Source organism: Microcaecilia unicolor, chromosome 9 (assembly GCF_901765095.1).
Source record: "Microcaecilia unicolor chromosome 9, aMicUni1.1, whole genome shotgun sequence".
In the NCBI taxonomy this organism is placed as follows: Eukaryota; Metazoa; Chordata; class Amphibia; order Gymnophiona; family Siphonopidae; genus Microcaecilia; species Microcaecilia unicolor.
In genome coordinates, this window is record NC_044039.1 from 27,311,003 (window position 1) to 27,338,712 (window position 27,710).

The following is a 27,710-nucleotide window of genomic DNA, read 5'->3' on the forward strand; positions in this document are numbered from 1 at the left end:
CACAGGCCTGTGCTGCCATGTCCCACCCCCCAGCCTGAGGGGATAGTAAGCATCAGGGTGTAATACAGTAAACAAGGTATATATGGCAGGGAGGTCTCTGTTCCTGCGTAGCACCCCCATACCTAACAGAACACAAGCAATAAAAATGAATAACGAGAGGGTGCTATGATTGAATATAATGTCTTCCTACAGAATCCAAGTAAATTAGCTGATGTAATCAGGGACCAGACTATAATGCAGATGATCACGAGTAAGGGCGGGGAACAGATCTTGCCACCAGCAACTTGAAGTTATAGCATGGGTGTTGAGTTGAGCAAACAACCAGGTACAAACAAGCAGGATGTTTGTGCTTAAAAGCATTGGAGCTAGATTTGTGCGTGCTCAGAACCCCTAATATTGAGCAAGTTCCTTCATTGTGTCCCGGGAGGAGTAATTAGCATTATTTGCTAATTTACCCCGAGCTGGTTTCAAATATTGGCGCCTATGGCAGCGCCTCTATAAAGGTGCTGGGGTGTTTCTGCATCAGCCTGGAGCTAAGATGGGGTGATACCAACACGGGGATCACAACTTCCGAGTTACGTTCATTACTGTCAGGTGTATATACGTTTTTATCTCACGTGCAATGTGAATCTTTCCATTTATTATGATGGCTACTATGGGCATTTACATTTCTTTTTATATGAAGGCTTAATGGTATATTCTCTATACTTTAATATCAGCTCCCAACTTGGTTCTTATCAAATGTTAAACCGGCTCCTTTAATTACCAGTTGCACTAATGCTTCCGTAGTCTGGGACAAAGACCGAATTTCCCGGAAGGGGGTGGGGGGAGTTAAGGAGCGCTGAATGCAACTTGCAAGGCGCAGGGGAGGGAGAGCCCTGCCCCCTCCTCCCCGGCTCTCTGCTGCAGACTAGAGGGCAAGAAGCGCCGCCGCGTGAAAACACTACGTGTCACGGAGAAGCGAAGCAGGGCAGAGCCGGCAAGAAGCCCACATCGCTAACCATGCCCGTCGTGGACAGACTGCTGCTGGAAGAGGCCCTGCACGACAGCCCGCAGGTAGGACAAGACGGCCGCTGCTCCCGCGGGAAACCGCCGAGACAGGCGTGTCTGCAAATGTAAAGCTAAGCTGAGCTGAGGCACAACTCCAGGGCAAAAAGGCACGAGCGCAGGAGTTGCGGCTAGGAGGGAGGAGGAGGAGGGCCGAAGTGCATTGTGGTGAAGCGATGAGGGGCTTCTTGTTTGTTTTTTTTGTGTGTTGTGTGGATAATGCATGTAATAAACACGGTGGTGGTGGGCAGGGGCGGGGGGAGTGAGAGACCAAACCCCGCCCACTTTCGCCAGGATGCTCGAGACGAGTATGGCTTCCCGTCTGCTGCCCGCACATCGCGTCTCCCCAGCCGATGAGGGAGGAGGAGGAGGTGCTGAGTCGGGCTTCAAAGACTCTCTCTCTCTGCCCAAAACTGATATGTGAATTCAGTGTGCGCTCCACAGGTTTCCTCCGTACTGCTGGTCAAGGAGGTTACATTGAGAACAGGAGGCAGGGTGAGCCTATCTAGCCCGTTAGGTGGGTTGAAGCCAGTAGGCGGAGCTTGCCGCCATTTTCCTTCACCCAAAACGATAGCAAACGCTATTGAATTCAGGAGCCAAAGATTATTAGAAAGCACGGACTGCCTATGCGTTGTCCGTCTGTAAAAAGTCTAAAGCTATTCCAGTTGGATAGGCAGTACCTTAAAAGGTGGAGGAGAAAAGTTTGTTTTTTAACTTATTTGATAGCTTTTTAATTTCATTTGAAAGCATCCCATATGTAGATATAAATATAATGAAATAAAATTGGATATCACTAAAATAGCTTAAAAAGATGGTAGCTGGTAAAAACACTAATAACGTCTGTGTGTTTTGTGCACCTTTTTTTTACACTGTTCTATACAATACAGTAATAGCCATATTTCAGTGAGGATATCCTGTTTACTGATGGATGCATGTTAACTTGTTATCTGCCTTGGGAAAGAATATGCAGAAATTGAATTAAAATTTACATTCATTCATTGGGGCACATTGAATCATGGCTTCACGTCATCGCTTTTACACAAATGGATTATTCTGTTTTGAGCATGTTTTCAGGGACAAATGGTTTTCATAAGTCGCCGCATTGAGCCTGCCATGAGTGGGAAAGCACGGGGTACAAATGTAACAAAAAATAATAATAATAAAAATAAATATTTTCTCTCATGCAGATATCTTATTTGTTTAAACATAACTAAATGGGCTATAAGCCCCTAATGTAGTACATTGGTTTTCTTATATTTTGTCCTTGTGATGACTTATACTGTGCCAGAACTGGAAATACAATGAATAATAGAATTCAGTAACATCCAAAACTTATGTTTTAATAATCATCTTTATTGAAAGCAAAACATGTTGGTTGATAAACTTCATATGAACAAGAAAAAATAGTGAACCGTCTAACGTGGCATAATAAAAACTTTTACAGAGAACATACCCCAAGAACCCTTCCCCTCCCATACTCCTGTCCCTCCCTATAAGCCACCCGACTGTCTCCACTCACCAAAATAACACAACCGATGCACAGATCAGTAGGACCCAAAGCAGTACAAAATAAATAGTCATAAATAAGTTAAATTGTTTAACTGCCCAGTCGGGAGACAAAGATTAACACCCCCCCCCCCCCCCAAAAAAAATGATTTGTACAACTAAACAGACTTAAGAAATAAATATATACCACAGAACTGGAAAACGTCACATGTAGACTGACTCTGGACTTTTGCATGATGGTAGCTGTGCCTTCATTATTCAATATCTGTCTTTTAAAGTGATAAACAATATTCAGTGCATTTTTATAATCTAGCACTGCATTCCAAAAACACAAAAGGAGCAAGTTCCCACAAACCATCTTTCTCTTTTGATCTAAGCACAGGAAAAAAAGATTTTAAATTCCCCCAGGTTTTAACCTAATTCATGTTTAATATGGGATATACATGTCATAAATAAGTAAATAAATAGAAATTCTGAATGCTGAGCACTTGATACTCATAACATGTATGTCTTAGTGGTCTTTTACCAGGAGAAAAAAAATCTCTGCACAAATATAACACGTGCTAGGGTGTCCCTATTACCAGCCCCTCCAAATGACACAGTGATTATGATTTGTAACAAATTACTACTCTACCTATGAAAAGTTATCAAACCTATAAATGGCAAGTGACCGACTCACCTGCAAATGCGCAGTAGAGACTTCCCTCTCTGTCCCGCCCCCGCGTCAAGACGTGATGATGGGAGGAGGGGGGCGGGACAGAGAGGGAAACTGCGCGGAAGGGGAGGGAGGGAACCGCTGACGTCGCTACCGCTCCCCCCCCAAGGTAGTCGCCACCACCCCCCCTTCACCTGGCCCGGGCCCTCTCTTCGTTATTCAACTTACAGCAGCGCCGAAACAGCAGCAAGCAGCTCAGCTTCAGCTCCCGTCGGCCTTCCTTCCCTGCCTGTGCCCCGCCCTCGCCGACGTGACGTCACACGAGGGTGAGGCACAGGCAGTGAAGGAAGGCCAACAGGAGCTGCTGCTTGCTGCTGTTTTGGCGCTGCTGTAAGTTGAATAACGAAGAGAGGGCCCGGGCCGGGAGAAGGGGGGCGGGGCGACTCCGGGGTGGGGGGGGGGCGGGTAGCGGCTACCTTGGGGGGGGAGGGGACATAGGAGGTCTCAGAAGGAGGGGGGGCCTTGGAGCTGGGAGGGCTGGACTGAAGGGGGCCTTCCAGCTGGCTGGGAAGAAGGGGGGGCAGCAGGGGGCCTTGGAACTGGGAGGGAGGGCAGGGGGCCCCTTACAGTTGTGAGGGAATGGGGCCCCTTACAGTTGTGAGGGAGAGCAGGGGGCCTTGGAACTGGGAGGGAGGGCCTGGGGCCTTGGGAGCTGGGGGGGAGGGCCTGGGGCCTTGGAACTGGGAGGGAGGGCGGGCAGGGGGCCTTGCAGCTGGGAAGGGGGGAGGACTGGAGCCTTGGAGCTGGGAGGGAGGGACAGAAGGGGCCTTGGAGCTGGCAGGGAAGGAGGATGGCAGGGGGCCTTGCAGCTGCAACGGGAGGGGGGCCTTGGGAAAAAAAAACATTCCAATACGCGCCCGTTTTAACGGGCTTAACGGCTAGTTCTGTTATACTTCCTCTGTGATATATAGATATGAACTAAAGATAATAATAGGGAGCTGGTTTCAGAATAATACTATGCGTATATGTGTAGAAACACAGTCATAAACAAGTACGCGTACATATAGTTTTACTGGAGGAAAACGCCTCTAGAAGCACACCACCATTTCAATTTTAAGGTGAAGGCTAGGGCTTCATCATCGGCAGTTAAAAACCTCCTTATTTTGTAATGTTTTTGAGTATTTTCAATATTTAAATTTTTCGGACTGTCGTCATACATTTCTCAAAGAATTTTTTACTTAACTTAGAAAGACGCTCAGCCCACTTTATTCAAGACCGTGATCAGACCGTGGTCAACAGGTCCTGTTTCACAATAGCTGCTTCAGGACCAACAGTCTTCTGTATATCAATTCACCGGTCTCCAATAATCCGTTCGGCACAACCAAATTGAAATGGTGGTGTGCTTCTAGAGGCGTTTTCCTCCAGTAAAACTATATGTATGCATACTTCCTCTTTGTACATCCGTGTGCTGCACAAGCTGGCATGTTAAAAATGCTACCAACAATAAAGAATGACAATGTGGATGCAGCAGCTCATAGGTTTGTTTGCTTTGTTTTGAGTTCATGGGGATGACGGCTGCACAGGGGTGGGGAAACGGAGATTAGCCTATTCGGCTTCAACTTTTTGATGTTATGCTGTCTCCTGTTCTCAATCTAACCTCCTTGTTGTAGCAGACTAGGCACGTGCCTGGAGCTGAAAAGTTTAGGGGGGAGGGGTTGTATTAGATGTGCTCAGGAGCCAGGAGAGTAGGATTGCCAGTTCTCTGGATTTTTTAAGTATTTTCTGCAGATGCTATCCCCCCTATCCCCCCTTCAATCTGTCCAAAATTCCGCCGCACGTCTTATCTACCGCGTGAACCGATACTCTCATATCACCCCTCTCCTCAAGTCGCTTCACTGGCTCCCAATCCACTACCGTATACAGTTCAAGCTTCTCCTATTGACCTTCAAGTGCACTCAATCCCCATTACCTCTCTACCCTCCTCTCCCCGTATGTTCCCACCCGTAACCTCCGCTCTCAGGACAAATCACTCCTATCTGTACCCTTCTCCACCACCGCTAACTCCAGACTCCGCCCCTTCTGCCTCGCAGCACCTTATGCCTGGAACAGACTTCCTGAGCCCATACGCCATGCGCCCTCCCTGCCCATCTTCAAGTCCTTACTCAAGGCCCATCTCTTCTCCCTTGCTTTTGGCGCCTAACCACCTTCCCCATTCCCGTTACCTACACTGACTACGTAGTATGTTACCGTTAGATTGTAAGCTCTCTTGAGCAGGAACTGTCCCTCCCCGTGTTTAAACTTGTACAGCGCTGCGTAACCCTGGCAGCGCTATAGAAATGCTAAGTAGTAGTAGTAGTAGATGCTAATTAACTGCCCCAAAGCCAGAAGGATAGCTAAAGGGTCTGGATATTTTTCACAGTCAAGCCCCCCACAGCTCTCCATCCTCTCCCCTCTTCCAGTGCAGAGACTGTGGTAGTATCCAACCAATGGGAAAGATACTTTAGTCACAGAGGAGGGGCTGAGCTGCAAGGGCTTGGCGGATGTGAGCTCTGGTTGTGTTGCCAACCTTGCTTATTTCCTGTAAGTTTGGTCTTGTTTTTCTTTAAGTCTCGCAGTTTTTTACAGAACTCATGGGTAGCTTATTTTTGGGCTTGGCTTTCATGTTAAAAGGACTTGAGCCAATGCTGGGCCTCAATACATAAGGGAGTTATATTGCTATCTCATTGGGAATCTTCTAGTTTTCCTTGCTTTGTTTGCCCTATACTCCCTGTGGAAGCTGTTTGTTTTAGGGATAAGCAGCATGGCATCTTATTTGTTTTTTTGAATTTGCCCACATGCTGGTGACCTGCATTGACTACAGTTGGGAAAAGGATACTGGGTGGGATGACCCTTTGGCCTATCCCAGTATGGTAAGGCTTAGGTACTCAAGCCTTCGGTTGAATGACCTCTTAAGTGTCTTGATGAGAAATTAGCCCTTCCTGTATCTGGGATGTCCAGTCTCACTTCTGGTTGTTTCTTTGGACTTGGAGAGGTTGCTGTAATACGCGGTAAAGATTCATATGAACTTTTGTCACCTTTTCCAGGATAGGAAGGCTCTCCCTTTCACAGTGTTTGGGGATTCCGGCAGACATTTCGCCTTCTTCAGAAGGCCAAGCCAAATTTTAGGCTTATTTCCGTTAAATATCAAGTGACTCAAGATAAGGATGCAGAAAGCTAATTTTAAGTCTGTGGTGGCTCATTTCCCCAATAATTTGGGTCAATGGACAGGCATTTGGTAATTGCTAGACTTGTAAGCTCTGAGGCTGTGGAGTCTATTTTCCCTTGGATATTGGCATTCCTGCAAGCCCTGGAGGCAGGTCCCCACCACCACCACCTATGGTTTCTCTTGGCAGATCTTTCTAGGGTTGCAGTTGGTGGGGCCTCAGCTTATTGTTTGAAATCTATGGTGAACATAGGCCTTTCAGAGGCAAGTTTGGAAGACTGTCCTTTTCCTAACTGTGTCTTACCCCTTAGATTCTGATTTTGTTCATGCTGGGGATAGACCCACTGGGAATATTTTCTTAAATAATTAGTTGTGACTTGTTGCTAGGCCTGAAGGTCTCCTTAAGGGAACTATTTGCTAACTCCGAGGCTTCACAAAGGAAATGGTTGGCAAGCTGGGAAGAATCTGATAAAAGAAGTGAATTGATGGAAAAATGCCTTTCGTATCTAGAGCCATAGGTTACTGGAATATCTGCGATTAAAGACGCATCACAAGCTCTATTGAACATGTTTATTGTCCCTTGACATTTTGTTTAAAACATTTCTCATAGAGGTGCTCAAAATCACCCATGTGGAGTAGTCTAGAGGTTAGAGCAGTGGACTGACAATTAGGAAATCTTAATTCAAGGCTCACTCCTTGTGGTTTTGGGCAACACACTTTAACCCTTCATTGCCTCGGGTACAAAAATTAGATTGTAAGCCCTCAGGGGACAGGGAAATTCCTAGTGTACCTGAATGCAACTCACCTTTGACCCTGAGCCACTGAAAAGGCTGTGTACTAAATCCAAATAAATTAGTATTTCTAAATATTTATATGTTTCTGCAATGTTTGTCTTGAATCATGTAAGAGAAGAAGGGATGGGTGTAGTGCAGTTTTTATCTCTCTCTTTCTTGGAGATATCTCAATATGATATTGCTGAGCATCCTATCCTCATTTCATTGTATCTGAGAATTATATAAAGTATTGGTTCTTAAATCTTAGTTCAAGAAGGAAGTTTGTTTTGTGGCTAGAAAGTATAAGTATTCCCTGATGTGCTAAGATCCTAATTATGAAGGAAACATTTTCTTCAGCTAACGATGTAAGTTCTTATGATTGGAGTTACCTTTTACTTACGGCTCCCTTGTAAGTGTCTATCATATTTCAGTGGAATAGATATACTTTGAGACATGAGCATAAGTGTTGCCATACTGGGATAGACTGAAGGTCAATTGATTCTAGTATCCTATTTCCAACATTGACCAATCCAGGTCACAAGTACCTGGCAAGATCCCAAAAAAGTAAAACAGTTTTTATGCTGCTTATCCTAGAAATAAGCAGTGGATTTTCTCAAGTCCATCTTAATAGTGGCTTATGGACTTTTCACTGAGGAAATTATCCAATCCTTTTTTAAACTCCGCTAAGCTAACTGCTTTTACCACATTGTCCGGCAATGAATTCCAGCGTTTTACTTACACATTGAGTGAAGAAATATTTTCTCTGGTTTGTTTTAAAGTACTACTTAGTAGCTTCATTGCGTGCCCCCTAGTCCTAGTATTTCTGAACAGAGTAAACAAGCGATTCACGTCTACCTGTTCCACTTCACTCATTCTTTTATAGACATCTTAATTAGAAAAAAAAATCATTTTTTTAAAAAGGGGAACTAAGAACTTAGGAGCCCTTTTACTAAAAACCATTTTAAGCACTGTCCCCTAGATTCTATATATGGCATTCAAAAAAATTGGTTCCCAACTTTGCACACACACATCAGAGATGCTCACATAAATAAAAGTGAATAATAAGCACTGGAATATCAATAATTGGGTGCTAACAACCAATTTATTAATTGGCATGCGCATTTTGCTGCGTGTTGTTCTGTAAAGCATGGCACCTAACTTGATTTGCATGGATCTGAAAAGGGGCATGTGCAGATGCATGTCGGGAATGTTCCGCAGATTGTGCACGGAGTTATAGAATGTGCCCTAAGTGCGCCTAAGTTAGGTGCCAGCATTTACACCTGGTTTCAGCAGGTGTAAAGTCCGGTGCCAGGTGCAATTTCTATAAAGTGCGCACAACCTAGAATCAAGTTTGGCGCTGAAAGTTTGGGCACCGATTTTTTTTCAACACCATTTACAGAATTCCCTGTTTTATTTATTTATTTTATCTATAGTACATTTATACTCCACATTTTCCCACAAAAGCGGGCACAATGTGGCTTACAAATTTACATAAAGTTACATATCAATGAGGGTATTGACTGAATAACTGTTTGAAACAGGCTCAGTCAAGAGGAAGAAAGTGTGGACTGAGTGATGTAGTTAGCATGAGCCTTCTCAAACAAAAATGACAGTCGGCAATCTCTTTTAAGGACCTTGGAAGACTACATTAACTGCTATGGCAGTGCCGTTATGGGGTGACTATTAGATGTCCTTTTACCAAACTGCAGTAAAAAGAGCCCTGTGGTAGCGGCCGGGGACATTTCTCCCGTATGCCAGGACCCTTTTTACCACAGCGGGTAAAAAGCCCCCCCCCCCCCCCAAAAAAAAAGGCCATGTAATAAGATACTTTGGCCATGTGGCGAGGAGCTCTTAGTGGCGGTAAGGGTCTCGTGGTAACCTGGGCTCGAGTTAGTGCCACAAATTCCAGAAATATTTTCTGGCGCGATGGAAATGGTATGCACTTGAGCCAGAACTACTTCCGGCAGCTGCATTGGACCAGCGGTAGTTCTGGGTTGCCGCACGCCGAGCCTGTCATAAAAGGACCCCTAAGTAGGGGACAGAGATGATATTTTTTAAAACCATTTTTCCTTGAGATATAAGTAAGCTTGCATACAAATGTTTTCCTTTAGACCTCCTTTTTAGGGAAGAAATATACAAATACAGCTTAGTAGGCTGGTTAGTGTATGTGGAAGAGCATTCCCGTAGAGCTAGTAAAATATTTGCTTGATGGTTCTTTTTTTAATGGTACTGGTAAGGTTTCAGTTGCCATACCAAACTCTCCCTAGTAACATAGAGTGTACTGTGTAAGGTATTCATAATTAATAGCTTGTTTGTATAATTAATACATTTGTGATAGTGGTATACATGGTTATTCCAACGTTACAACACTGTTCTACCTCATATGTAGACTTGAACAAAATTTGCAAATGTGCACTATTAGCTGAACGTTTTGACATGACATGTTCATCATCCTATACATTAATTCACTAGCCATGCAGTTCTAGTAAAATTATCAAACTATTTTTTTCTGAAAGAAATTCTAATCTTCACTTTTATCAGTGAAAAATCTGGTGCTTATATACTGAATAAAGATTTCGGATATTGCGTTGAATGTTGGCTAAATTCATACTAAACTTAGTATCAGCATCAAGAAAACTTTACCTATTTTATAAGAGCTGAGAGCTTTTGCCTCTTAGATGTTATACAGAATAAGCATATATTCAAATTCTGACGTTACCTCCGTAACACAAAATCCCTCTACTGCTAGATGATATTTATTCGTATTTTTATATCACTTTAGACTTGCAAAGTTCCGTAGGTAAGTCTAAGTGCTTTGAAAATGAGCCCCATTGTGAAGCAACACAAAACCCTGCAAATATGCTACTTGAACTACAGTGGGGGAAATAAGTATTTGATCCCTTGCTGATTTTGTAAGTTTGCCCACTGACAAAGACATGAGCAGCCCATAATTGAAGGGTAGGTTATTGGTAACAGTGAGAGATAGCACATCACAAATTAAATCCAGAAAATCACATTGTGGAAAGTATATGAATTTATTTGCATTCTGCAGAGGGAAATAAGTATTTGATCCCCCACCAACCAGTAAGAGATCTGGCCCCTACAGACCAGGTAGATGCTCCAAATCAACTCGTTACCTGCATGACAGACAGCTGTCGGCAATGGTCACCTGTATGAAAGACACCTGTCCACAGACTCAGTGAATCAGTCAGACTCTAACCTCTACAAAATGGCCAAGAGCAAGGAGCTGTCTAAGGATGTCAGGGACAAGATCATACACCTGCACAAGGCTGGAATGGGCTACAAAACCATCAGTAAGACGCTGGGCGAGAAGGAGACAACTGTTGGTGCCATAGTAAGAAAATGGAAGAAGTACAAAATGACTGTCAATCGACAAAGATCTGGGGCTCCACGCAAAATCTCACCTCGTGGGGTATCCTTGATCATGAGGAAGGTTAGAAATCAGCCTACAACTACAAGGGGGGAACTTGTCAATGATCTCAAGGCAGCTGGGACCACTGTCACCACGAAAACCATTGGTAACACATTACGACATAACGGATTGCAATCCTGCAGTGCCCGCAAGGTCCCCCTGCTCCGGAAGGCACATGTGACGGCCCGTCTGAAGTTTGCCAGTGAACACCTGGATGATGCCGAGAGTGATTGGGAGAAGGTGCTGTGGTCAGATGAGACAAAAATTGAGCTCTTTGGCATGAACTCAACTCGCCGTGTTTGGAGGAAGAGAAATGCTGCCTATGACCCAAAGAACACCGTCCCCACTGTCAAGCATGGAGGTGGAAATGTTATGTTTTGGGGGTGTTTCTCTGCTAAGGGCACAGGACTACTTCACCGCATCAATGGGAGAATGGATGGGGCCATGTACCGTACAATTCTGAGTGACAACCTCCTTCCCTCCGCCAGGGCCTTAAAAATGGGTCGTGGCTGGGTCTTCCAGCACGACAATGACCCAAAACATACAGCCAAGGCAACAAAGGAGTGGCTCAGGAAGAAGCACATTAGGGTCATGGAGTGGCCTAGCCAGTCACCAGACCTTAATCCCATTGAAAACTTATGGAGGGAGCTGAAGCTGCGAGTTGCCAAGCGACAGCCCAGAACTCTTAATGATTTAGAGATGATCTGCAAAGAGGGGTGGACCAAAATTCCTCCTGACATGTGTGCAAACCTCATCATCAACTACAGAAGACGTCTGACCGCTGTGCTTGCCAACAAGGGTTTTGCCACCAAGTATTAGGTCTTGTTTGCCAGAGGGATCAAATACTTATTTCCCTCTGCAGAATGCAAATAAATTCATATACTTTCCACAATGTGATTTTCCGGATTTAATTTGTGATGTGCTATCTCTCACTGTTACCAATAACCTACCCTTCAATTATGGGCTGCTCATGTCTTTGTCAGTGGGCAAACTTACAAAATCAGCAAGGGATCAAATACTTATTTCCCCCACTGTATGTAGCAAACAGAAGCTATGAATAGCAGACATACGACATTTCCATTTGGGGCTGGTGGCAGCTGCTGTCATTGGGGGTAATGGGGAAGCAGAAATACTGCAACTTACTCCTCACCGGCCTCCCACTCAGCCATCTATCCCCCTTTCAATCAGTTCAGAACGCTGCTGCACGTCTTATATTCCGCCAAAACCGATATACTCATATCACCCCTCTCCTCAAATCACTTCATTTCACTTCTGGCTTCCGATCAGATATCGCATACAATTCAAGCTCCTCCTCCTTACCTACAAATGCACTCAGTCTGCGGCTCCTCACTACCTCTCCACCCTCATCTCCCCCTATGTTCCCGCCCGTAACCTCCGCTCACAGGACAAAGCCCTTCTCTCAGTACCCTTCTCCACCACTGCCAACTCCAGGCTCCGCTCATTCTGCCTTGCCTCACCCTATGCCTGGAACAATCTTCCTTTACCCATACGCCATGCCCCCTCCCTACCCATCTTCAAATCTCTGCTTAAAACTCACCTCTTCAATGCTGCCTTCGGCGCCTAACCGCTCGAGATATATAGAATGCCCCAATCTATCCACTCTATCAGATTAACTGTTCACTCGTCCTCTAGATTGTTCACTTGTCTTTAGATTGTTCTCTTGTCTTTTAGATTGTAAGCTCTTTGAGCAGGGACTGTCCTTCTATGTTTAAATTGTACAGCGCTGCGTAACCCTAGTAGCGCTTTAGAAATGCTAGTTAGTAGTAGTAGTAGTAAATAGGGGCCAGTTATTGGGGCTGCTGTCATTGGGGGTAATGGAGAAGCAGAAATAGAGGCCAGTTATGTGGTTTTCGGGTACCACTTGCTTTTAGGCACAGATGATGGTTAAGGTAAGCACAGGCTTGCTGTCTATGTCAGAGTTTTGGTGACGCTCCCAAAACCCACTGGATTACAGCAATATTATGCCTCGGTTTTCTCTGTTTCAGAACCCGTTCTCTGGAACAGTCTACCCGCTGAATTAAGACAGGTCTCTTCATGTACAAGTGTACAGCGCTGCGTACGTCTAGTAGCGCTATAGAAATGATAAGTAGTAGTCTTGAATTGTGTTATTCCAGAAGCTGCTCAAAGCCTATTTATTCAAGCAAGGATTTCAGAGCTAGTTACCAATTTAGGCTGCAGTCCTTGTCTATATCCAGTAGATGAAGAAAAGAGGCAAGGTTTCGATAGTCTTGATTATGGCAGTGACATGTACATGTGTTGCTGTTTTAATTCTAGCATTTTTATTTACTTTTTTTTTTATCGTGTCAGTTGATGGTATTGTTAATTTTCTTCATTTAGAATTATTAGATTGCACATGAAAAGAGAGATCTGATTCTAAGATTGCTGTTATACGTGTATCCACCAGTGTCTTTTTAAATACTACACTAAAGTGTGTTTTTAATATTTTGGTATTTTGTTTCCCTTAAAGACCCGCTCGTTGCTAAGTGTGTTTGAAGAAGATGCAGGAACACTTACAGATTATACAAACCAGTTACTTCAAGCAATGCAGCGTGTCTATGGAGCTCAGGTAAGTTTCTTTTTTTAGTGAACAGAGTATGAACTTTTAAGAGGAATACAGTCACATAGCAGATATAACAAATGTAACGTTCATCAGTGTAATTCATTTAGGGCCCCTTTTACCAAGCTGCGGCAAAAGGGGGGGCCTGCATTGGCATTGGTGCGTGTTTTTCATGTGCGCCGAGGCCCCCTTTTACCGTAGTGGGTAAAAGGGAAGTCTCTCTTTCCTGCAGGAAATGGCCATGCGACAAGTAAAGCACTTGCCATGTGGCTATTTCGGGGAGGGAGCCCTTACCAACACCCATTGAGGGGGTGGAAGGGGATCCTGTGCTAACCCGGCGGTAACCGGGCAGCGCGCAGCACTGCCTGATTACCTCCGGGTACACTCTGGCGCTACAAAAAAAATGTTTTTGTAGTGCCGGATATGACAGCGCGCTAGTGGTGGAACGTACCGCCAGGCTGGTGCGGTAGCCCGGCAGTACTTCTGTTTAGGCCCATAAAGTACTACTACTACTATAAATCACTTCTATAGCGCTACCAGTCGTACGCAGCACTTTACAATTGAACATGAAGAAGACATCCGATGTGATTTTCAATGTTTGAATATTTTTGCCCGTTTTATTTATTTGGATTTTGCTCACACCTTTTTCAGTAGTAACTCAAGGTGAGTTACATTCAGGTACACTGGATATTTCTCTGGAGGGTTAAGTGACTTGCCCAAGATCAGGAGGCGGGGCTGGTGGTTGGGAGGTGAGGATAGTGCTGGGCAGACATATACGGTCTGTGCCAGAGCCAGTGGTTGGGAGGCGGGGATAGTGCTGGGCAGACTTATACGGTCTGTGCCCTGAAGAGCACAGGTACAAATCAAAGTAGGGTATACACAAAAAGTAGCAAATATGAGTTATCTTGTTGGGCAGACTGGATGGACCATGCAGGTCTTTTTTTCTGCCGTCATCTACTATGTTACTATGTAAGATCACAAGGAGCAGCAGTGGGATTTGAACCGGCCACCTCTGGATTGCAAGACCGGTGCTCTAACCACTAGGCCACTCCTCCACTCCTTTTTAATTCAAAAGCTAAATTACAAAATCAACATATAGGGCTAGTTTATAGAATAGCACTTACGCCTGAGAATTGCGCCTAACTTCAGGTGCAGCCATTTGCATCAACTGAAATGTGGCACAAATGTACATGCCTACATTAGATGGTTCCCTGTTTATTCTATAACAATACGTGTTAATTTTAGGAACTCCTCCGTTCCTTCCATTTCCGTGCTCCCTTTTTCCAAATCACGCCTAAAAATTTAGGTGCTTAAAGTTCAATTGCATTTAATTAGTGCCAATAATTGGTGCTATGTAGCTTACTCTTGAATTAAATTGCATGCACAGTTTTTAGCACGTTTTTATAGAATTAGGGGGATAGCAGGTTTGTTAAAATAAATTAATCTTCCAAACTTTTGTGGGCTACTAAAATTGCAATTAGTCAAGAATGCAGCAACCTACCTTGGGTGCAATTGTATAAGTTGGGCAATTGTTTGTGAGCCCCTTTTACTAAGCGGCGGTAAGCTCAACACGGGCTTACCGCTCGCTAAACAGGAAGTACCGCTGGGCTACCGCAGCAGCCCAGTGGTACTTCCCACCCCTAGCGCGCAGGAAGCTGGGGAAGTCTCGCAGGACTTGAAACACTGAGAGTTCCTCAACATCCTGCATGGCAACGGCTCAAGTATCTGCAGAGCCCAGCCGTGCAGGGGAAGAAAAAGGACTTTGAGACAGTGCCAAGGAAGAAGAAAAAATCCGGAACAAGAGCCCTACGTTTGAGGTATGAGCCCTTCATTGTACAAAGTGAGCTTGATAGAGTTGGAGGCTCTTCCCCTTAACCAGGGCTGTACTTATGTCTAGACCAGAAAGGAGGTCCCCGCTTCCCCAGCCTATAGTACCTGTAGCTGGTCCTAATGGGGTTTTGCTAGTCAGAAGATCTAATGCCTTATTGAAGAAGCAAGCTGCTCAAGATTCCTCACAGGCCAGTTTAGTGCATTTACCGTTGACTATGGTTGTTAATTTTCCGAAAATATTGCCTCAGCACGTCTGGCAAATGAGACCTCAGGGTGACATATCTTTATTGGACATATGGAATGTTGGCTGTAGGACTGAAAATTATTTATTTATTATATTTGTTATATTTGTATCCCACATTTTCCCATCTCTTTGTAGGTTCAATGTGGCTTACATAGTGCCGGAGAGCAGTTGCAGACTCCGGTGTAAACAAATACAAATTTACAAGGAACTGTTGCAAGCTATGTATTTTTTCCAAGATAGCAGTGGACAAATTTGAGAAATTAGATGTTAAGACAGGTTTTTGAATTTTCCTTTACAAGCTTAGTATCTCCTGAGATTCTGTAAAGAATTTTCTAGAGGTGCCTAAATGCCCCAATTCTGAGAAGATTGGCATCTCTAAATTGCATAACCTTTCAGGAAATGTTACTTTATTAAGGGGTCCTTTTTTCTAAGGTGTGCCGAAAAATGGCCTGTGCTGGTGTAGACACATGTATTGGAACGCGCGCAGATCCATTTTTCAGTTCACCTGCAAAAAAGGCCTTTTTTTTTTCCAGATTTAAGATCTTTATTAACAGATGCTTGCAGTTTGTTGACATTTGAAAAAAAAAAAAAAATCAGGTGTACGTTCCATACAAATTAAAAATGAGCTTCCCAAATATCTTAGTTTGACCAGATATGAAACAATTTAAAAACCTTTAAAAGGTATATTGAGAAAAAATAGGCTTTTAAAAAAACATGTTGTCTGAAGATCTTAATTGCTTGCTTTTTGCTGTTGACCAGATACCTAGAACAACTGTCTGCAGAACTTATGCAGCTTGGAGTTTTTTTTAATTATTACTTTTTTTTTTTTTTTTTTACCAAAAATGGACGTGTGGCAAAATAAAAATTGGCGCGCATCCATTTTGGGCCTGAGACCTTACCACCACTCGTTGACTTAGCGGTAAGGTCTCGCGCGTTAACCGGGTGGTAATGGCCAGCATGCGTACACTGCAGGTTACTGCCCGGTTAGCGCCATGCAGTAGAAAATTTAAAAAAAAATTTTTCTGCTGCGTGTATCGGACATGTATAAAAAATGGAAGTGGTAGCTGGGTGGTAGTTCCAAATTGATGCGCATAAGCGCGTAGCCTACGCGCTCTAGTGAAAGGGCCCCTAAGTGGGGTGGAGAGTGGCCTCAACGTGGTAGAAAGACCAGAGAGTTTTGAATCTTTGCAAGATGTTATTTCCCAGAGGGCAATCCTCATCTGTATCTGAGTGAGATAAAACTATGGCTTTGAAGTGATTCTTTAATTAAGATGTTCCCCTGTGCGCAGAAGTTTCAGCTGTTTTCTAGATGCAGCGTGTTCCACTCAGGTGAGGCCAAACGCTTTTCTGTTGTTGAAGTCTAGGGCACTGGCAGTGGGAGTCACTTTTTATGTTTGGTCTCCTTGCAAAAGCCTGGTTATTTATTTATTTATTTTGGAAATGTTTGTCTTTTTTTTTTTTTTTTTTTGAGCCATCACAATTTGAAGAGTTTCTTAGCAATAAGGGAGTAAATGCAAGTTCTTAGATGTTTCTTCTTTCCTTCCTTTTATTTATTTGATGCCTTTTTGAATTCTCTCAAGGCGCGGTGCACAGCAAAAATAAGTCAAACATAGGCAACAGACAAGATATGGCATAGTATGCTATGTTACATTACAGTGTCAACACAATACACAATAAAACATTTTAATGGACAGCATAGAGGGGAATAATCGAACAGCTCTGGTGAAATACAAGGCCGGCGATGTATTTTGGCAGTGCCGCAAACAGCTGGCCAGACCCGTATTTTCGAAAAAGATGGCCGGCCATCTTTTGTTTCGATAATACGGTTCCGGCCAGCCAAATGCCTTGGATTTGGCCGGGGTTTGAGATGGCCGGCTTCGTTTTTAGCGATAATGGAAAGTTATGTCGGCCATCTCAAACCCCGGCCAAATCCAAGGCATTTGGCCATGGGAGGAGTCAGCATTTTTAGTGCACTGGCCCCCCCCTGACATGCCAGGACACCAACCAGGCTCCCTAGGGGTCAGTGCGGTGGACTTCAGAAAAGCTCCCACGTGCATAGCTCCCTTACTTTGGGAGCTGAGCCCCCCAACCCCCCCCCCCAAACCCACTACCCACAAACGTACTGCACCACTAAAATTGTTCCAAGGACCTGCATACAGCCTCTAGGACTTATTGCTGCTGTATAACTTTGGCACACCAGTTCACACCTGAAGACTAATCTCTCTGAAAAAGTCCTTTCTTGAAATATGCACGTTTACTCACAGTTAACTGCAGATCAGAGGTTGTGCCCCACTGGCAAAGAGTCCCCTGGTACTAAGATTAGCAGTAGGTCAGAGCTGGCACAATGGTGTACAATGCCCTCTTTCAGCACCATTCAAGGTAATTAAGTTCTGTAACGTGGGTAACACAGGAAAGGGAACTAAAACTGGCTTACAAAAATGGCCACTACCGCATGGACTACAACAGGAAACAAAACAGGGCACACTCTGACCCAGTTATCAGGGGGAAAGCACCAGGGGAGTAGAGCCTACCAACTACCAATACCTACACCCACCACAATGCATTGCTGATGTGACTCTGCAGTGCAAATAACAGAAAAGGTGTCACCCTCATTCCAGAGCCACATCACAAGCAGGAAAAGGCTGTCGGAGGACAGAACACATTCTGCTGTCATGGAAGTGGGTACGGCATTTGAGGCTGGCATACAGGCTGGAAAAAAAGTGTTTAAAGTGGGTTTTTTTTGGGTGGGAGGGGGTTAGTGACCACTGGGGGAGTATGGGGAGGTCATCTCAGCTTCCTTCCGGTGGTCAGTTTGGGCACCTTTTTGAGGCTTGGTCGTCAAAATAAAAGGACCAAGTAAACCCGGCGAAATACTGCTTAACGCCGTATATTTTTTTTCCATTATCGGCGAAATCCGGCTGTCTGGTAGCCACGCCCATACCCGCCCATGTCCCGCCTTCGCTTCGCCGCTGACACGCCCCCTTGAACTTTCGCCGGCGAGGCGACGGGAAAGCGGCGATGCTGTTAAAAAGCCAGCTTTCAATTATACGCTTTTAGACACTTTTGTGAAATCGCCAGCGATCTCCTGATTTGTGTCGGAAGATTGCCGGCGAAAAGTTTCGATTATAAGCTGGATAGGGTGTAAACAAAGATGGTGTAAAAAGAAGAAAAGAGTAGGGGAGAATAGGCTCTTTCCAATCAATGGAGGAGACGTGTAATTAAAACGTAATGTTTATTATAACAAGTTGACTCAACACAGCCGTGTTTTGGCGCCGTAGCGCCTTCTTCAGAAGTCCTACAAAATCAAATATAAAACATAAATATAGCTATAAACTATAAACTACATTAATAATAAAGGATATAATATCAAAACCATCAATAAAACCATAAATCATAATCAAGAGTAAACATCAATAATGTTATGCCAACATAATTAAAATGTTTTCACAAAAACATCATAAAAAACATGAGTAAAACTCAAAAAATGCTAAAACATACTGTGTGGTGTTGCAAATAGAGACTTAAAACCTTTGGAATTCACAGAGAAATAGGAAAAGAGAACACATTAGTACAATGCATAAACTTTAAAAGCAAACGTAAACAGAGATGGAACATAGAGGGGGGTCTTTTACTAAAGCTTAGCTCGAGTTATCTGCTGCAGGGCCCATAGGAATAAAATAGGCCCTGCTGCAGATAACTTGAGCTAAGCTTTAGTAAAAGACCCCCATAGATAGATACGATAAAGTAACAGGAGTTAGAGAATTAAGGGGTCTAATTTAAGGAAAGTTGCACGTGAAGTCAGAAGGCTGCTTGAATATCTCAGCTAGGGCAGGAGTGGATGACATGTCCTGTGCAGCTGGTATCATTCCTTGTGTGTGTGTGTGTCTGAGAGACTAGCAGGTTAGTTACTTCTTCCATTAAAGGCCTTTTCCTCAATTTTGTTCTAGATTGGGTGGGAATTTAGGCTCAGTTTAAATTAGGCACTGTATTTGGTAGGATGGAATATAGAGTTATTTTGAGTATTTTTGTCTATTGTGTTCTCCGTTCTTCTCATTTTAGGGGGGATAATATAAAATTGGGTAGTTTTTCCTATGTAACAAATGCAAAAGGGGGGAATACCGCTTTAAGTTATGTTAAACAACAATAGAATAAGCGGATCTGATCAAAACAGGTATGCAGAAAAATAAATGGAGGGGGGGGGGAAGACCTCAGACAGGTGATAATCAGCCGAATTGCTTTTGAAAGATCACCATATATCAATACAGAACAAGGGCTCACCACAGGACATGATCAGGCGTCCTGCGGACACCACTACTTGCCATCCTAAGCAGTGCCTCTAGACAGGGCGTCTTTTCCCTGAAGAAGCCCCATTGGCGAAACGGCTCCGTTGGGGAAGCCCAAGTACGACGCTGCTTTAAGTTAAGTAGTTTTTGTGTCCTTTGAACACAGTGAATTTAGTAAATTGAGTGTATTCGTTATAAAAAAAAAATTACAAAAATTTTATTCACACCACGGGAGGAGGTTGGGCTAAGACCAGTGATTGATATATGGTGAGCTTTTAGAGAGAGTTTTTCCTATACAATACTTCCTTCTTTTTTGAGCGGAATTACTACTACTATTTAGCATTTCTATAGCGCTACAAGGCATACGCAGCGCTGCACAAACATAGAAGAAAGACAGTCCCTGCTCAAAGAGCTTACAATCTAATAGACAAAAAAATAAATAAAGTAAGCAAATCAAACCAATTAATGTGAACGGGAAGGAAGAGAGGAGGGTAGGTGGAGGCGAGTGGTTACAAGTGGTTACGAGTCAAAAGCAATGTTAAAGAGGTGGGCTTTCAGTCTAGATTTAAAGGTGGCCAAGGATGGGGCAAGACGTAGGGGCTCAGGAAGTTTATTCCAGGCGTAGGGTGCAGCGAGACAGAAGGCGCGAAGTCTGGAGTTGGCAGTAGAGGAGAAGGGAACAGATAAGAAGGATTTATCCATGGAGCGGAGTGCACGTATTCTTACTTTGGTTTAAAAAAAAACCAAAAACAAAAGTTAGCCTGGAGTTGGCAGTAATGGAGAAGGGAACAGATAAGAATGATTTATCCATGGAGCGGAGTGCACGTATTCTTACTTTGGTTTAAAAAAAACCCAAAAACAAAAGTTAGCCTGACAGTCCTCTCTAGTGGTTCAGTTACATAGTAACATAGTAGATGACGGCAGAAAAAGACCTGCACGGTCCATCCAGTCTGCCCAACAAGATAAATTCATATGTGCTAGTTCTTTGTGTATACCCTACCTTGATTTGTACCTGTCTATTTCAGGGCACAGACCGTATAAGTCCGCCCAGTACTATCTCCCGCCACCCAACCACCAGCCCTGGCACAGACCGTATAAGTCTGTCCACCACCAGCCCCGCCTCCCAACCACCAGCCCCGCCTCCCAACCACCAGCCCTGGCACAGACCGTATAAGTCTGCCCAGCACTAGCCCCGCCTCCCAACCGTCTCTGCCACCCATTCAAGGCTAAGCTCCTGAGGATCCCTTCCTTCTGAACAGGATTCCTTTATGTTAGTTTGCATTAATACTGTTCTTCCCTTTACAGAATGAGATGTGTTTGGCAACTCAGCAGCTCTCCAAGCAGCTACTAGCCTATGAAACACAGGTGGGTACTTGGAAACAGAAATTTAAAAACTGATAAAGATACAAGCCACTGTATTTCCATACTAATTCAAGCATATTTTATTACTATGATGATGGCAATGCCTTTTGGACAAGTTTTTCTAGTCTAAGGATTCTGAACTAATTGGTAACTTGCTGTGTTTTAACAAACTCAGGGGACTTTTTGTAAAATAATTGACAAAGGTGTGCTGAAAAGTATCCTGCGCTGGTGTAGATGCGTGTATTGGGCGCATGCAGGTCTATTTTTCAGCGCACCTGTAAAAAAGGCCTGGTTTTTTTTTTCTTCTTTTTTTGGCTGAAAATGGACGTGTGGCAAAATGCAAATTGTCGTGCGTCCATTTTAGGCCTGTCACCTTACCGCCACCCATTGACCTAGCGGCAAGGGCTCACGCGTTAACCAGGTGGTAGTGGTCTACGCATGTACATTGCAGATTACCGCCCGGTGAGTGCTGCGTGCTGGAAATTTCTGGTGCGCTTAGCAGATGCGCGTAAAAAATGAAATTACTGCCCGGGCCGTGCGGTAGCTGGGCAGTAGTTCAAAATTGACGCGTGTAGGATGCATGTAGTCACCTGCGCAGCTTAGTAAAAGGGCCCCTCGGGTTGTTTTTCTTATTTTTTTTATTCAGTCTCTGGTTGCTATGGGTTTTTTTTTTTTTTTTCAGAATTTTGCTTTGGGCAAGGGAGATGAAGAAGTGATATCTACTCTTCAGTATTTCGCAAAAATGGTGGATGAGGTAAAACATTTTTACACACACAGACATTGATCGACATTTAGTATGTAAACTGTCTTTCTACAAGTCTAATAACATCTCACTCGGGCACAGGTTCCGCTTCTAATACAGATAACTTTATCAAAATTTATAGCTTCTCTTTTTAACTCTGAACCAATCTAGAGAACTTAAATAAACCTATCTCTGAGTTAGAAATTCAGCAACAAATATCCAGGCTTAAACTGGCAAAAGCCTCATGACCTGCCAGTTTTGGAAATGAGTTCTATAAATTACTTGACTATTTCCTGATTCCTTCCTTGAAATCCCTGTACATAGAAGCTTCCTTTACTGGAGGCTTTTCGTCCAAGGTGCATCGGATTCTGATCCTTCGATATTGCCAAGAAAGACAAGGATATTGCATTAATAGACCCATATTGTCTACATCAGGCTCATCCAACCCATGGCCCGCAGGCCAGAACTCAGCCCGCCAACCTCATTTCCTTGGCTTGCAGAAACTCCAGGTAAAATCCTCTGATGGAATCCATTTCTCTGCCCTGACTGGTCTAACCAGGAGCTTGAGCTGTGTGGCACTGGAAATTGAGGCTGTTCCCACGGTATCAAGTTTTATGAGACTTAATACCACGAGACCAACCTCAGTTTCTGGTGCAGCATGTATCAACCTCGTGGTGAAACCAGTCGCAACAGAGAAGCAGGGAATATACCACTTTGGAATTCTCTTCCTTTAGCTATTAGAATAGAAGTAAACTAGTTGAGATTCCGAAAGGAACTGAAAACATATATTTTTTTGGAAAATGTTACTAGCTATTAGGTTTATTATTACTACTACTTATCATTTCTATAGCGCTACTAGACGTACGCAGTGCTGTACACTTGAATTATTTACACTGTGTTTTAACTAGGATGAATCTTAATGGTATCGAGCGAGTTCCCACCCACCAATTCCCCCCGGGACAATTCCTACCAAACTAGGTTTCAACCTAATTCAGCCCCTCAAAATACTGATTACGATTTATAACAAATTACTACTCTACCTATGAAAAGTTATTCTGTTATTATTCGTCCTCTCTGTACATCGTATGCTGCTCGAACCTTGTTCCAGATGCCATTAAAAAAGCACCACCAGGACTTATGGGACGCGATACAAGAAAGAAGCTATGGTCAGTAAAAAAAAAAAAAAAAAAAAGAAAGGCTAGGGAAAGTGGGAAATGACTGGGGAGGAAAGTCCTTGGTGGGAATTGTCCCGGGGGGAATTGGTGGGTGGGAACTCGCCTGATACCATTAAGATTCATCCTAGTTAAAACACAATGTAAATAATTCAAGTGTACAGCACTGCGTAGGTCTAGTAGCGCTATAGAAATGATAAGTAGTAGTAGTAATAAACCTAATAGCTAGCGTGTCCGATACACACACCCGAAAATAAAAATTATTTTTCGGAGACACATATCAGACGTTCTCCAGAAATGAAATTACTGCAAGAGCCGTGCGGTAGCTGGGCAGTAACTCCATTTTGGTGCATGTTGGGCGCACGTAGATGCTTACGCGTCTTAGTAAAAGGGCCCCTAAGTATCTAAAGGTAATATAGAAGATAATTTCCAGAGTTTGATTGGAAGCTGTTTCTTGCCTGATCATTTCCCTTTTCTATGATAATGGAAGGAAGGCAACATATACAGGTGTTTTTTGTTTTGGTTTTTTTTCAGCTTAACATTCTTCATTCGGAACTGGCAAAACAGCTTGTAGATTCAATGATACTCCCCATCGTACATTTTCGAGAAAAAGATCTCACAGGTAAAGTTGCTTTTGCTGATCATTAATATTCTGCCTTGGATATAGCAAGCTGCTCAGGCGGGGTGTCCATATTACGTAGATGCTTTCCTCCTTAAAGATAAGGAATGTTCTGGGAAATGCTGTTTAGCATAGGTGAGAGAGAGAGAGGGGCATTATGGTATTTGAGGGCCACCAAAGTGGAGGACCAAAAATACAACTACGAAAAGTCACAGAAAGAAACGCAGAAGAGTGGGGTATCCAATGACTCTTGAGGAGGCACAAACTCCAAAAAGGTAAAAAGTTTATCAGATTTTGCTTGAAAACTGACAGAGGGCCCAAAGGGGCTCAGAATATGTAGAGTCAGAAGGAGGCAACTTTCAGAGAGTAATCTGTAAACACAAACGCTGTACAGCAAAAATCTTCTTTCCAGAAGCTATACAACATTTGTGGTTACAGATTACTACTCTTTGGCTGGTATGTGATGCGATTAAACGGTTCGCTGAAGAAGCCACATTAGTCGGTGAAACAAGTCCCATTGAACATTTTAAGATAAGTGCCTTTTTTTAAAGATCTTTTTCTATGGATAAGTTGATGTTTCAATTGACCGCACAATCAGTTCAGTATTTTGATTTTTTTTTTTTTTGCGCAACACAATAATAAAAAGAAAAACAATTAAAAATTGAGTACTTTTTATGGAGGTTTGTTTAGACTTATGATAGACACCTTAACCTTGTTTTGCATCAGTTTTCATTGTAATCTGGCATAATTATTATATCTGCATTACTTCTTCATGATCAGATCTTTTTGTTGATTATTGTTGATGAAGCATTTCTGAGTGTGTCTTGTTTCAAGTTAAAACCCTGTTACACAGTTTGGATGTTGAGAGTTTAACAGTGGCTTCTCTAAGTTTGTCTAATTGTGTTTCTCAGGGTTTGTTGGCTTCCAGAAGAGTTTTAAGAGGAGGCTGCTTTATTGGTTTGCCATTTAATTTGAGGCATGGCCGTAGATTCCTTCTCTTGCACTACATAAAAACTACTTGATTACCTTATACACCTATCAGTCAGGTCTCAAAATAAACTCTATTAAGATCCACCTTAGTTCAGGCTTACAGCAGTCTGGCTGGTAGCTGGGAAAATCACACTGGCATCAGCGTGGAAAAGCCAGCTGGCTCCACCAGTGATAAAGGTGATACACAAGATGGACTACCTCTACCAAATGTCCAAAATGACAGCTATACGATTGGGACATGTAACAAAATTTAATGTGCAGTGGGAACAATATCGAGTCTGGCGATCACAAAATGGGATAGACTTAGATGCACCTAAACTGATTATACCAAGACTATGACTGCTATAACATAGTCCTCATATTATGATACTCCACTGGTAACAAGGGGGGAAGGGACAGGGGGGAGGGGAGGATTGGGGATACACCGCTTTCTGTTTTTGAAGTTTAAACATTCTGTATGTGATACATGACTGTTATGAAGATGTTGTCAATATGTAATTGTTCAAAAACCTTAATAAATAAATATAATAAAAAAAAAAAGATCCACCTTAGTTCAATTGGAGCTTATCATCATCACCATAAGCGCCCGGTATAAGAGGCTTGGACAGGCTAAGCCTCCCCTGCTGTGCTCTGAGAGGTTTAAATTGTTGATTTACCTCCATCCTCACAGCAGGAGCTGCAGTGAAAGCCCTCTAGCCTTGTGTAACCAATTGTAGAAATTGGTTTATGGTTTGTTTACCTTACTGCTGGGAGAGCAGGGGGGGGGGGGGTTGGCTGGGTTGCCAGGGAGATATTTATTTAACCAGGATGACTTCCTGACCTGCACTGAGAACAGATAGCAGCAGAATCGGACAACCAGACAACAAAGGTAGAAAAGATCATTTTATTTTCATTATAGTGTTTTGAATATGTCCACTTTGAGAATCAGGTGCTCAACATTAAAAGTTTATATTTATTTACTTATTTATTTATGGCATTTTATCCCACATTAAACATGAATTAGGGTGTTTTGTGGCTCTACATGAGAATTGTGATGATATGATCCCTTGTTTCATATTGTTGACGGTCTGCATTTTCCGTATGGGTAGTATATTGGTGTATTAGGTTCTGCCCAGTGTAATATTTATGGTACAGTAAGGTTCTGTTTTTAATTACCCCTTTATAGACCTCTTTCTGACTCCGTCACACGGGGGACTAAAGGTACTTATTTCATATATCAGGTTCTGTATAGTTTCTCTGACCTCCATTGTCACCCAATCATAAGGGGGTGGCATTAGGAGCTGTAATTGAAAACTAATTCCCATAACTACTGCTTTCTGTCCAAAACTGAGTGTCACTTGTATGTGATCTACCTTAGGCTAAATGTTAGGTAAAGAGAAGATAGAATCAATAAAAATAGAGACAGAGATAGGTTTAGATAGATAGGTACATTTTATTTCTTACCCAAACACAAGTCTTCAAGTTGATACAAATACAGACATCAGATTCTGGTTTCAGCCGCACAGGGCTTCGCCGTCTGACAGAAGCTTTGGAGAAGACTCTCAAACTAAGCCAAAATCTCCCCTCTTTATACACAAACCTCTCCATAGAAGTGAATGGTGAGAAACCTTGCTCCTAATCTTTCTCACTTTCTGAGATCATACTTTCCCACGCGATCTGCTATCTGATGTACCCAACTCCTTCCGTTCTCAGCTACTGCTAATTATCAACATGTTTTGGGAAGCGTTGAGATAACAGTTTCACATCTTCCGGCTGCAATACTTTTCATACCATCTCATGAACTCTGTATTACCTCTGTATCATTGTATACCAAAACTAATAAGCTCCATTTTATTCATCTGATCCATCATTCTTTCATTACAGGTGCTGTATATGATTTAAAAATTGTACCAATTTGTGGCAGGACTCATTGTTCAGACCTGCTTTTTTCAGATTCTCAAATATTAAATCATTTACTTGTTGTTTGGCCTAGTCAGTACTTTTTCAGTTGTTTTAGGCTGCATAGCTTTACCCATCACTATTCCAGTGGTAGATCTAAAGCCAGGCCATATATTAACAGTTCTGAGTGTGTTTTTGCACAAAGTTGTGCATAGTGTTTTGCAGTTGAGCGATTGTGCTTAGAATATGCTTTGAGCAACCACTTTATTCTTTGACATATGATACATATCTAATATCTAAATTTAATAAAAGGTATTAATTGTGACTTTTTTATTTATTTATTTTTTCTGTGTGTTATCAGACAACTAGTAAAAAAAAGCCCCGTTTCTGATGCAAATGAAACGGGGGCTAGCAATGTTTTCTTCTGTGTGCATGTGGGAGTGTGTGTGTCCCTGCCCTCTGGCCTCTCTCCCCTCCCCCCTCTGAGTCCTTCACTGTTACAGAGCCAGCAATTTGATTTCGGGTGCTCTGCTGTTTTCCTTCACTGACTGTGTTACAGAGAGGGCGGGGCAGACACTCATTGGGAAACCGGATATCTCGCCCCCTTCACACTTCCGGCTGGAGGCTTCATAGAACGTTGGTGTTGCTTTTTATATAGAGAGATTATGGATTTAAGCTCCACCCCTGGCCCCACCCCTAACCTCGCCCCTTTAGCCTCCCCAAACAGTTGGGCCACCGACCGCCTATGATCATCACATAGAGAGGAAATCTATCTCTGCACAGCCTTTAGTTATTCAATTCGTGTGGGGCTTGTTTCTATTTGAAGTCTTCCATAAAGCCACCCGCAATGTCGTGGAATCTCGGTGTTCTTACAGTTATAGCTTTTATGTTCCGCTTTAACCAACTGTAATTCTAAGTGGATCACAAGTAAAGAAGCTAGATCATCAATCTAGGAAGTCACAAAAAGAACAAATGACTTTGATGATAAAAATAGTAAAACGGTGATCTAGACAAAACATGTTTGCAAAATAAAATGGTTTGGATCACTTTTTTTAAAATATCAAAGCTTGTTAAGAGTATAACTTCTTTAGGCAAAATAGCCCAGATGCTTGCTGCCCGACAGGAAAAAAGAGAAACAAATATTCTTTTAGATGAAGTACTTTTCGAAGTTGAAAATAACAGTAGCATTAGATTTTGAGATCTATAATACTGATTAATGGTCTATATATAAGCGAAAACATATACTGAGGTATTATTATGTTTAGGATCTTAAATGTTAAACATAATTTATATAAAAATTCTCGCCTCCACCAGAAGCCAGTGAAGAGCAACAAAAAAAGAAGTTATCCAGTCAGATTTCTTACAGGCATAGATTAACCCCCCCCCCAATTTTTTT

The 27,710-nt window shown here is 42.9% G+C and overlaps 1 protein-coding gene across 1 annotated transcript in view; it reads left to right on the forward strand.

The window, feature by feature from the left end:
* The first annotated feature begins 810 nt into the window (after positions 1-810).
* APPL2 (adaptor protein, phosphotyrosine interacting with PH domain and leucine zipper 2) overlaps positions 811-27,710 on the forward strand; it is a 96,133-nt gene continuing 69,233 nt past the window's right edge. Inside the window, exons 1-5 of the mRNA XM_030214153.1 lie at positions 811-1,056; positions 13,105-13,203; positions 20,857-20,916; positions 21,596-21,667; positions 23,362-23,449. Of these exons, the coding sequence (XP_030070013.1) occupies positions 1,003-1,056; positions 13,105-13,203; positions 20,857-20,916; positions 21,596-21,667; positions 23,362-23,449 (373 nt within the window). The 5' untranslated portion in view covers positions 811-1,002. The remainder of the gene's footprint in view (positions 1,057-13,104; positions 13,204-20,856; positions 20,917-21,595; positions 21,668-23,361; positions 23,450-27,710) is intronic.